This window comes from Arvicola amphibius, chromosome 13 (assembly GCF_903992535.2).
Source record: "Arvicola amphibius chromosome 13, mArvAmp1.2, whole genome shotgun sequence".
NCBI classification, from domain to species: Eukaryota; Metazoa; Chordata; class Mammalia; order Rodentia; family Cricetidae; genus Arvicola; species Arvicola amphibius.
Genome location: NC_052059.1, coordinates 36771593 through 36784265, shown reverse-complemented (window position 1 = coordinate 36784265; position 12673 = coordinate 36771593). Strand labels below are relative to the sequence as shown.

The 12673-nt window shown below is 46.1% G+C and overlaps 1 protein-coding gene across 1 annotated transcript in view; it reads right to left on the bottom strand.

Annotated features, from left to right (window-relative positions):
• The window catches only part of Tnfsf11 (TNF superfamily member 11), a 30971-nt gene extending 19907 nt beyond the window's left edge, over positions 1-11064 (bottom strand). The window contains exons 1-2 of the mRNA XM_038310675.1: positions 10843-11064; positions 3454-3621 (exon numbers count right to left, since the gene is read on the bottom strand). Coding sequence (XP_038166603.1) covers positions 3454-3621; positions 10843-11064 — 390 coding nt within the window. The remainder of the gene's footprint in view (positions 1-3453; positions 3622-10842) is intronic.
• Between the last annotated feature and the right edge of the window lie 1609 nt (positions 11065-12673).

Sequence of the window (12673 nt, the reverse complement as noted above, 5' to 3'; positions counted from 1 at the left end):
GGAGAAGAGCCAGAGAGATCCTGGGGGTGCATGGACCAGCCAGTCTCATCCAACGAGAAAGCTCCACATTCTATGAGATACTCCATCTCAAAAAGTAAGTGGAGCACAATAGAGAAACATACTTGCTGTCAGCCTCTAGTCTCTATATGCACAAGCAGGGGTTAGTGCCCTTAAACACACACACACACACACACACACAGGGACTGGAGAGATGGCTCAGCAGTTAAGAACACTGACTGCCCTTCCAGAGGACCCAAGTTCAATCCCCAAACCCACACAGCTGCTCATAACTCCATTTCCAAGGGATCTGGCTCCTTCCTCTGGCTTCCAAAAGCACCAGGCACACATGTGATGCACAGACATGCATGAAGGCAAAACACTCATATGGATTAAATAAATAAATAAACAAGCAAATAAATAAACAAATAAAGCAACCATAAGCCGTCTTGCTTCTTCCTACCCCCTTCAACGAGCACAGGGTACTCCTTGACAGACAGCAAGGTGACATCTATTGATTTCTTCCTTTGATATCATTCATCTAAATACTTTAAACCGGCAAATTTGGAACAATTTTTATATTCTTTTTAAAAAAAATGTCCCAGTGTGAAATCAACAACCTGGCACACTGAAGGTAGTTGGAGTCACAGCCCTGGGGGCTCAGAAGATTTACTCGATCCATAAACAGATGTCTATCCATGGAGCCCAGACAGAAGGTCGGGGGTGAGCATCCTCCCTGCCATCCACAGCAGTCCCGGGTAAGCCCTGAACTCACCACTCTGCCCAAGCCTGGTTAGCTGGGCAGAGCCCGGGAAGGCTGCCAAAACTGAAAACAGGCATCGCTTTACACATCAGACACCACACTGTACCAGTGTTTTTCTTATTGTCACAGACTGTTATGATAGACTTTATAAATTGCGGTTGGTAGAGTTGGACCAGTAGGAGGTTTTCAGAGTTCTGTGCTAACGGGGGAAAGGGGCCAAGAAAACCTAGCCACAAACAAAAAAGGAGGGAAAAACAAGATTACTTGTCTGACCACAATGAGCTGGGTAAACACCACTTTCTGCACGCCTATAATGTGATATTGTACTCATGTCTGGTATGTGTTACCACTGCCTGGGCTGATCTCTCAGTGCTGATTGCAACTATACACGATTTATTTTATGGCTTCACTCAATATCTGTTAGCAAAGTTAAGATGCAAACCTACTTCCAGAATGCCTGCTATACCCAGCCGATTTTTGGTGTTGCCAAGACAAAATTAGAAATCTGATTACTCGGCAAATATTGCTGACGTCACAATAACCAATGCTTTTCATCAAAGGATAATAAACTTGGTAAACCGTCCATTTGACTAGGATAAAAGAGTACATTCTCGGGTCTAAGGAAAAGAGGCATGGCGAGATGCCTGGGTCCACAGCTGCACCGTATGGATGTTGGTTAACGGTAATGATAAGGTTTGGGAAACACTCATCTCCTTCCTACAGATCGGGCCTAGGAAGAGCAAGGCTTCCCCCACCTCCAGCACACACTGGTGACTCCCATAATGGGTATATTATACTAACGTGCACTGGCTCACTGTAACAGTTCCTTGAGCTTTTCAAAGGCTTTTAACAAATTGTCCACGTTTTCTAAAATGTAAAATCCTATGGTATAGCGCATAAAGCACAACATTGGTGAAATAAAGTCCCACTCCTCTTGAGAACCATGATTCCCCGTTAATACAAAAGATTAGGCTCTCCCTCTCCCTCCCTCCTTCCCTTCCTCTCTTCCTCTTGAAGGGAATGTCTCACGATGTGGCTCACACCAACCTTTAGCTCACAATCCCCCTGCCTCCATTTGGGATGACATGAGCTGCTGTACCTGGCAACCATGCACCTTTAATGCAAGCAGCTGATTCTTTTCGTCTGGTCTTTGTCCTAGTTATCCACATTCTGAACTTGAACCCAGAGCCTCTGCCATACTAAGCATGCTCCATACCACCACTAAGCTCACACACACACACACACACACACACACACACACACACACACGCCAAGAAAGACCGTTAACTTTTCAACAGGGATAAAATCCTTTTTTCCCCTCAACCAAACTCTGTTCACTCATTTAAAGTAATTTCATACTGCATTAATATACGTATATTCCCAAAGACAGATAATAGCGGCTATAAGCAGCATGCCTTCTCATGCTTCCTCCAGTGACATCGATTTTGCTGCTTGTAGGACACTCGGTTTTAGCGAATCATCTCTGAAATGAAGGTGCAGGTAGAATTGGTGGCAGCCACATTAGCCAGCTACTCTCTTGATGAGGTGACGTAATGAAGCAAGCTGAAAGTTAGCGCCATCTTCAATTTCATAAAATACAGCAAAAGTCTCACCTCGGAAGTGTTATATTTACCTTAATTAGGTTTACAGCTTTCTCCTTCCACCTGCACTTTTAGCCGACACACTTTTAGGGCTACGCTCTCCCTCCGGAGAACTAAGCTAGAACTGGACCAGTTAATTAGTAAATCTTAACAAACCCAAGGCCCAACAGCCTTGAGAATGCCAGGGTTGTCCCGAGATAATGAGACGACACGGGAAGGAGCGAACTGGAAGCTGGGAGGGCTCGCGGGTGGGCAGACACACAGCATTTAGCGCTGAATTCCCGCCCAGTTTTGGGGGGGAGTCAGTAAGTGCATTAATTCCGAGGCCGCAGAATTCCCAGGTGGCTCTACTCAGGGAAACCTGACAGGTGTAGGTCCCCCAGCTGAGGCTGAGAGCACAGCTGTCTCCAGTCTTCAGCATTCCCGTCTCTCTTATCGCCCAGCTCTCCCAGACAATAAGAAAGGAGCCACCCGGTTTCCACCTCCCCCATCACACCTCCTGCTCTGCATGCCTGCCTCTCACCGCACCTGGCAGCCGAGGGTGTTACATGGTTCCTCATGGCAGCCCAGGCCACAACCCTGCAGGAACAAATGAGGAAAGGGCCACCAGAGAGTCCCCAAAACCTAGAACATGGTTTTTAGATCAAGGATTCAAACTAACCAAGAGATCACCAACCAACAGTAGTCGCTTTGATTCTCCTTCCAGGTGTGCATTCAAATCCCTCCTCTTGAAAAGAAAAGACAGAGAAGAGTGTGCCCATGGTGGCACACTCCAGAGGCAGAGGCGGGCAGATCTCTGTGGGTTCAAGGCCCGCCTGGTCTACAGAGTGAGTTCCAGGACAGCCAGGGCTACACAGTGAAACCCTGTCTGGGGAAAAAAAAAAAAAAAAAAAAGCAAAACACGAGAAAGAAAGGAAAGAAACTGACCCCCGCCAATTTCAAAAGAAATCTCTTGAAGACAGCCTCATCGGCTCTTTTACCATTTACTAAAACGAAAGAACAGCACCAACAGTGTGTCTCAGGCCCCACTACCCAGCTACTACAGTGTCGTCAGCGAGAACTCTCGACTCAGCGACTACCGTGGGAACTGACCTTTTGCACGGCCCCATGGAAGGCCTGTTTCATCCTCCTGCAGGACTCGGGCAGAGCTTCCGTCTCGTCGCTCTCCACGGTCGAGTCCTGTAAGCCTGTGTTCTCATGGAGTCTGAGAATCCTATAAACGCAGCGAGTGCTGTCTTCCGATATTCTGTGAGGATCCATCTGGGGGCGTGGAGGATATTAAAGTCATTACAGTTAATGAAATGTGACTTGCTAATAAAAGGGCGGCGCTTAAGAGTTTTATATCCCCCGGTGATAGATAGCAAATAAAATTACCCTCTAGTTGATGAGAACACTTTTGCTGTTGTTATGTGTAAGCGTATGCACACGCATGTGTGAGTGTGAGCACCTGTATATGCACACGTGGAGGCCAGGAGTTGATACTGAACATCTTACTCCGTCACACTCCACTTTAAGTGTTTGAGATGGGGTCTGTTGATGAACCTGAAGCTCACCCTTTAGCTAGACTGCCTACCCAGAACCTTAGCACCCTCCTGTATCCATTCCCCATTACTGGGACTTGGATGGCAAGTACTCTATTGACTGATCCATCTCCCTTGCCCTGTAGATGGCAATCATCCATAATACACAATGTCATAGATACTTAACAGAAGTGTGTGTGTGTGTGTGTGTGTGTGTGTGTGTGTGTGTGTGTGATTCATGGGGAATGAACTTCGTGGTCAGAAGAGGCATCGAGGATCTCATATGTGATGCAAGCAGGTAAGACTCGTCAAGTTAGACAGGTAGTTCACAATTATAATCTAAGGATTTGAGAAGCTGACGAAGAAGGATCAGTGTCTAGGGAAAGCCTGGGCTAGATAGTGATTTCCAGGCCAGCCTTGGCTACATTGTAAGGCCCTGCCTCATAAATAAGAAAAATAAGACACATGCTGCATTTAGATGAAGCCGCATGGAGAAGAAGCCCAATCAGAGATCCAAAGGAGGCAAAGCTGGAAGCCAGGAGTTTGACTTCTCCTTCAGATGAATATCTATTTACCCAGTACTTCTCAGCCTGGGTCTTACAAACACGTAAGGGCAGTGTCTGTCTTCACATTCGCGCTCGGAAATGCTAAAATATAAGGACTGTCTCACCCAAAACAAAACATCCCTGTGGAGTGACTAACAAACACAAGCTTATAAAAGGTTCCTGTCAATCATCTCTCTGGGTGCTCTTCAAGGAGCCTGCCTTCTACTTCCCAAGCTCCCATAAGGCTTTGCAGTGGCTTCAACCACCATAGAAGAGGTTTGATTTGCTATTGTTTTCCTTTGGTTTTTTGAGACAGGGTCTCTCTGTGTAGTCCTGGATGTCGTGGAATTCACTCTGTAGGCCAGGTTGGCCTTGAACTCAAAGAGATCCGCCTGCCTAGTCCTGGGATTAAAGCTACGTGTCGCCACCACCCAACTGAAGTTGATCGTTTTCATGAGGGCTTAACTTGCCCTCTCTCTTCCAAAACTCAAAGTCCTTCATGATCAGTAGTTAAAAAATAGGTTAAACTAAACACAAAGGGGAAATAAGTCAGTTTAATACCAACCAAAGCACAGCCAGACATAACACTGTCTCTCTTTCCCCAATTTAATTAGATGAAAGTAATCGGAAAGAGGTGTGCCCTTGTTAACCAATTCTCAGGAACAAACTAAAAAGTACCCCCTCTTTACCGGAACCTCTCACAAACAGTCTTTTACCAAACATACACACATGGATTCACGCTTTACCATTCTAGTCATGCAGATATAAGGCTGGTCTGGGGCTGGAGAGACGGTTCAGCAGCTAAGCGTGCTTGTTGCTCTTCCAGAGGACGAGAGTTTGGTTCCCAGCACTGAAGTCAGGCAGCTCACTGCTGCCTGTGACTCCAGCTCCAAGAGATCTGCTCACCTGTTCTTGACTCTGAAGGTGCCCACACACATTGGCATACTCACACAGACACACACACACACACACACACACACACACACACACACTTGCGCAAATAAAAAAGAAATATTAAAGTTCTAAAATATATCAGGATAATCTTTAAATATGGGTGAGATCCAACCTTGAAACAAATCATTTGTTTTCACTAAAGGGCAGATGTCAGTCTTTTTTTTTTAATTTTTACACAAGAGCCTCACTGTACAGCCCAGGAAAGCCTGGAACTCCCTATGTCAACCAGACTGGCCTGGGACTCACAGAGACCGGCTTGCTCTGCCTCTCTAGTCCTATGATTAAAGACGTGTGCCACTGTACCCAGCTCAAACATACTTTGGAAAAATGCTCATAAGTCAATAAGTATCCTATAAAGGCAGATATGTCTGAATACTTGACCTCAGGAAAGCAGGATTCTGCAGGGCTTACTACCAGGCCAGAGCTGAGCTGAAGGGACCATGTGGAATTAGGAAAAACTGGAAACACTAATCAAAGCTCATTAAGCTTGCATCCTACAAACTAAAGGCCTTCTAACTGCAGCAGCAGGCCCCAGCACTGTCCATACTTGGGGTACAGTCAATCACAGCATGAACTCACGGGGAGGAGGGTTGTATTTTAACTGAATCCAAAGTTGTCCTCTCCGTATAAAACTCCAACAAGTGATGCCTTAAAGTGTCAAATATACAAATTTATGTAGTTATTCTGTTATTAAAATGCCCTCTGGCCAAGATTCAGTACTTAGCACAATATTATACCAGTTAACAATAGTTCATGGCTTGGTACAAATTTAAAAAGTGGCATTCAAAGACTGTTCTTTCTCTCTTTAAAAAAAATGCTGGTGACTGGACCGCACTTGGACCTCTCAGACAATTTTATCACAGCCTTAATTAAGTTAAATTTGATTGTTGAATCTTTCTTCAAATACTTCAAGCACGCACTTGAGAACCACTGCTCACATCTCCAAAGCTCATCAATTACTGAGACTAAAGAAATGAAGAGTGTGTGCCAAAATTAACTTTGAACTGTTTACTGGCTTCCTTGAGGATGACAAGTCAGAAATCCACTTTGCATCTGTAACCAGACGTGCCTTCCCCTTCAGGTTCCCAGGCAAAGGAAGGGAAGGAGCTTGAGAGGGGACCAAGGAAAGCAGGTCCGGAGCAAGGCCGGTGGAGTAACTGCAAGACAACTCAGACTGACCAAACGTATGTAGCTCCCGCCCAATAGTGTATTCTAAGGTACACGGCAGTCTGGATAGAGGATTTGCGCGGTTGAAAATACTATTTCAGCTATGAGATATTGCATGCTAGTAAATTAGAAATGGAAAGACGTGTAGGGTGTCAAATCATTTGAAAGACCCTTCCAGACAGTTAAGTATGTGAGGAGCTGTGTTAGATGCTGAGGGGTGGGGGGTGGGGGGGCGCACTGAACAAACAGGCACCCGTGTCTTTGGGGAAGGCGCATCATGCGGCTGATATGCCACAAGAGAGCACAGCAAACTGAGTTACAATGAGGCACACCTGCATGCGTGCCTGCAGACACTATGGGAGTGTCTGATTTGAAATGGATGGTTAGGGCTGGGAAAGCAAGCATATTCTGGAGGCCTTGGGCTCTATCACCAGTAGCACACACACGTACACACACATACACACACGGGACTTTGAAAATGCACCTATCTGATGATCAGACAAGGCTGTGGCTAGGAAATGAACATTTTCTTACTGGCGTGTGTGTGTGTGTGTGTGTGTGTGTGTGTGTGTGTGTGTGTGTGAACTTCCTCGAAACTGATCATTCTTTCATAGGGTTAAATGAGGCAGGATGCTTGACATTTGGGCTGCTTCCTTATCAGTTTTTCAAACAAGCTGCCTACCCACCTCAACATCAGATCTGGAGCAGTGGCTGCTGTCCTGGGTGAGGCTGCCATGTGCCCAGGAGAGGGGAGTTGAAGAGCAAAAGCAGACCCAGCTTTCTAAAGGCTTACTGTTCAGCTGAACTCTAAGCATGAGTATGGCTACACACACACCACACACAACAGACACAACACACACACAACACACACCCCCACACCAAACACACATACACATACCACACACACATACCACATACACACACATCAAACACACACATACCACACACACATATATACCACAAACACATCACAGCAAGCATACACACATATACACATATACCACATACACTACACACACACACCACACATACACACACACTACACACACACCACACCAAATACACACATTATACCACACACACGACACATACATACCACAATTGTATACCTTACATGTATACAAACACATACATACCACACACAGAGACCACACACATACCACATAGATACACACAACTTTACAAGCAACATTTTAGACAGGCTTTTTTTTTCTTTGTAAACCAAAGGATGTAGTAAATACATAGGACAAGCCAGCTGCCATTTTCCCTTTGGCAGGCCCAGTGGGAGAAAGACTATCTACAATGGATCTAGGGTTTTTTTAAATATAGGCACAGGCATGGGCAACCAGAAACACACAGGGTGACCTTTCCCTGCTAATTATTTAAACCTGAGTAGGATTTGGTGTAGTTTTTGTTTTTTTGTTTTGAATCTAGTCTGGTCTTGATCTTTCAATCCTTCTTATTTCTGTTCACTATCTTTAATCTATAATAAATCTGACTATTTTATCTTAAATGGTAAATGTGCTTTCTGAGACTAGATAATTTCATTTTTATTCAAATGTGTTCAGAAATCCCAAATAATTCATCCAGAACTTAAAAACTTAATACAACTTAAAAAAATAAAACATTCATTATTTGACACTAATACTTAAAAGTATAAAAGAAGGTTTTCCAAATATATAAAAGCAGAAATAATTGTAGATCGAGCCCTTGTGTACCCAAAACCCACCTTCCAAAATTATTCACGAATGGCTAGAAACCATGCCTCATATATAAACTGTGAGCTCCCTACACCTGCACACATTTCTATCAATTATTTTGGAACATTTTCCAGACACCACAGCATTTCATGTGTAAGGGTTTTTGGATGCATCTCTTAATCGATTAGGATTCCCTTCAGTATCAAGCGTGAATACCACACTCAGTGAGATGCAATCAGGATGCTCAAATAAAAATGTTTTTCCAAATCCAACTACTCTAGGGATGGAGCCAACCTTTTTAACATGTAGTTACAGACCTGGGTTAAGAATAAGGATTGAAATATTTTAATTCATCTTAGAGAGACAGGAGATTTGTGGCGACTGGGGACTAGAGGCACGGTGCACTTAGTGGAGGGTTTGCCTAATATACCCAAAGCTCTGTGCATTTAAACCCGGACACCACACCACATAAATGGAGTGTAGCGGGGCATGCCTGCAGCCCTAACTCTTGGGAGGTGTAATATCCTTGGCTACATGACAATTTTAAGGTCAGCCTGGGCTACATGAGACCCTAGCTAAGAAGGAAGGGAGGGAGGGAGGAAAGGAAGGAGAGAGGGAGGAAGAGAAGGAGAGAGAGAGGGAGGGAGGGAGGGAGGAAGGAGAAAGGGGGGAAAGAGGGGGTTAAAAAAAGAGGGAAAAAGTGTACACAGAAACCTGATGGTATTAAATTCTCCAAAGGAAAATCATCTGGTTTTGTTTGCTATCTCATGAGCTTACTTTGGGAAAGATTGTTTCCTTATTAATCTTGGGCCATCAACACTATTATATGATGAAAGGTGACCATACCATTAGTGTGACAGACATCTTACGCCACTCCACTGCCATAGAATTCCTTCAGGAAAGCTGAACAAGAGCCTAGCTGGTGAGGCCTTACTCCACAGGTGTGCCAAATCCTGGGGTTCTCGGCAAGCAAAGGGTCCCTAGAATGTGCTCACTCTACATTTCTTTCTGAGCTCAATGCTCACTTCACCATTACAGCTGAGGAAAGATGTTATGACCCTAACAAGTTAAAAAAAAAAAAAAAGACACTGGGACCTACCATCTTCAGACCTTAAAACCTAAAACCTCTCTGCAAAGAATTATTATAAAAGCCTTCTATTGGAAGCATACTCTATCTCCTGGCACCATACACATAGGGACTGCACATACAGTGAGTGCCCTCAAGTCAATGCAATAACATGGAGCCACATACTGTGCACTCTCCACATACATGCATTAAAACGCCAGATGGCAGAAAACAGCAGAGATGTCATTCTTCATTGACGCCCCATGTCCCAATGAAGGGTGGGGGTGTCTACCCAGTTTCATACAGATTTGTGTGATTCATGTCACAAGCAAACCACCCAAACCTTGTCTGAGGCAGAAAATCTCAACAGGTAACAAGTGTGATTATTAAGACGGGTTTGCCGACGTACTGGTTTACAATGTTTCTATTTTTGCATTAGTGGGTAACCACACCAGTGGTAGAAACTGCAAGCCAGTAGATCTGACTACTTAACAAAGCCAAGGATCCAAAGCACAGCTCAAGATTTTGGCACATGTCAAAAGCCTATGCAGTCCAAGCAATGGCACAGTTTAATGCCTCCAGCTTGGTTTAGTAATCACCTTTGATTCTGGAAACAAACGAAGTCCAAACCCAACTTTCTTTTCCCATAAAAATATGCACAGTCAGCCCCCCACTTCCTCTGAGAAAGAGTTCATAGCACCAGACAAGAGTATTTGAATGAATCCAACCAACTGCTCTGCAATTTCCAAGAAAACACAAGAACACAAACCACCAGAAAGCATAATATTACAAATTTACCCCTCCCTCTCTCTTCCATCTCCGGCAGTTCTGAGTCTTTAGCTTGAGGCTTCTTCCTCTCTTCAAAGGTTGGTTACTGGCTAGATTGTAGTCAGTCTGTACTAACACACACACACACACACACACACACACACACACACAGGCACCTTCCTTCCTCTGCACACCTCACAGGCAGGCACAGAGGCACAGTGGGGCTCTTCCTTCCACCCCTCAGAGCCTGCGCTCCTGAGAAGAAGCAGAGCCCCAGTCCTGGGACCCACCAGGCACATTTGGTAGTGCTGTCTCTCTGGGAAATCAAGAGACATGAGTGTCACCCCAGGTGCTCCAAGGACTATTGACACCCTCTCTCTCACTGTGGTCCCAGGGTGCCAGAAAAGCCAGGCAGCCACCGGTTAGTTAGCGGCGCTGGAAAAGCACTCCTTTTTTCCCCTGAATGGGTTAAAGTTATTTCTTAACTCCAGGTGGGGAGAAAGCGTGAGATCACTTGCTCAAGAGGCGAGCGGCCAATGCTGCTTCTGGGGGGGAAATTCAAACCCATCCTCTACCAGAACCAGACTTTGCGCTCTGCGCTGCCGGGAAGAAGGCGCTGGTGAGACTGGCTGGAGGTCCCTAAGTTCCCTTCCTTAGAGGGTAGCTTTCCTGTGAGGAATAGGCAAGGTCCCAGGAGTCCAGCCCGGGGGTTAGACTCAGTTTCCCTGGCAGAGAACGGGACGAGGAAGGCAGTCACTCACCTGCGCTCGGAAGTACAGGAACAGAGCGACACTGCAGACCACCTGGCCCAGCCCCAGCCCCAGCAAGGCCAGGAACATGGAGCGGGAAGCTGCAGGGGGCGGCGGCGCGGCTGGTGCTGAAGGCATGGAGTGCAGCGGCCCCTCGTGAGGGGCGCCGGGGCCGCCGCCCATCTCCTCCGAGCCGCGCAGGTACTTGCCGTAGTCTCGGCTGGCCCGGCGCATGGCGCGGCGCCCGTTGTTCGGGCGCCCTGCTTCGCGATCGCTCTGTTCCTTCCTCGGTCTCCCGCTGCTAAGCACCGGTTCACCGAGGTCCTGGCAATGATTCCCCTGGGCGCGGGAGAGAGGGTAGGGTACCCAGGGCAGCCCCAACTCTTATAAACCTCGTGTAGAGGGCTGGCCTCGAGAGCCAATCAGCCCCAAGGAGGCTGCCTCTTCCACTCCCACTTCAGCCCGCCTTCCTTTCCTTCACCCTCCCCCTCTTCCTCACTCTTACCAACCGGCCTCCTCCCTCCCCAGAAAGGCCCTCTGAGGTGGAAGCTGTGGGTGGGTCCAGTGGTTCCTGGCTCCCTCAGCTTGCCCATTCTCAATTTGCATCACTGGGCCTCAGTTTCCTCTGTAAGATTTGGAGAGTTGTTAGTTAGCTTCGGTGAACTCCGAAGCGCTTTCCTGTCCACCACTCTCAAAATTTCAGAGGAGGCCATCCTCAAGGATCCTGAGGTTTGGCCTCTGCTATGCTTCCAAATATAGACTCCCCGGATATTGGGAAGACTTGGGGAAATTCTAGAATTCCCTCTGAAGTCCCTCCTTCTCTCTTAAAAGTGACTTTACACCAGGCAGGTTTTGAACGATGCAGCAATGAGCCTATAGGCTCTTATAAGAGAGGGAAGTGGGAAAAGGGAGGGGAAGGGAGAGCAGGGGAGAGCAGAAGAACTAGACCAAAAGGGAAGGGTAAATAAAGGGGAGCAAAGATGCAAGCAGGCTGCCCAGGAAAGAGCAAGTGGCCAAGTTAAGCTTCGATGGTTCAGAAAACCTAACGTTAATGAGATGGCTCAGCAGATGAAGGCGTTTGGGCAAATCTTGATGATCTGAATTTGACCAGTAGAATCCTCATTGTGAAGGGAGAGAACCTACTTCTGAAAGATGTACTCTGACCTATATACACACTCACACACACACACACACACACACACACACACACACACACACGAGAGAGAGAGAGAGAGAGAGAGAGACAGAGAGAGACAGAGAGAGAGAGAGAGAAAGAAATCTGTTATTGTCGTGTTGTTTTTGTTTGTTTATTTCTTTGAGACAAGTTCTCTCTATGTAGATTTGGCTGACCTGGAGCTTGCTATGTGGACTAAACTGACCTCAAACTCATAGAGCTCATCCTGCCTCCACCTCCACCTCTGCTTCTGCCTCCCAAGCGCTGGGTTTAAAGGCTTGGACCACTTACACAGCTAGAATAAATGTGTGTTCTTAAAAATCTTTTTGCAAGTTTATTTTTATGTCTTGATTCAGAATTATTCCCCTTGGGAGAAAATATTAGCTTCTCTTACAAATTCTGAAACAAGTTCAAAGCGTTTGATACGTGTTCGAAGGTGAGGTGCTGCCCCTTGTAGGAGATGTGCCCCCCTTTTAAGTCTCACTTTTGCTGTGCATTTCTCTCTACCTAGTTCTCTGAGGGACATTTCCACAGGGCATGTATCACTGGTGACCTGTCTCTGAGTTAGTGATGCTTTTCCTCTTGGCTATTGTTCCTCTTATTCTTTTAACGGACAATTTTGAACACAGGGCATCAGTCACATGGAAAGTATTGATTCTCTAGGCTCCC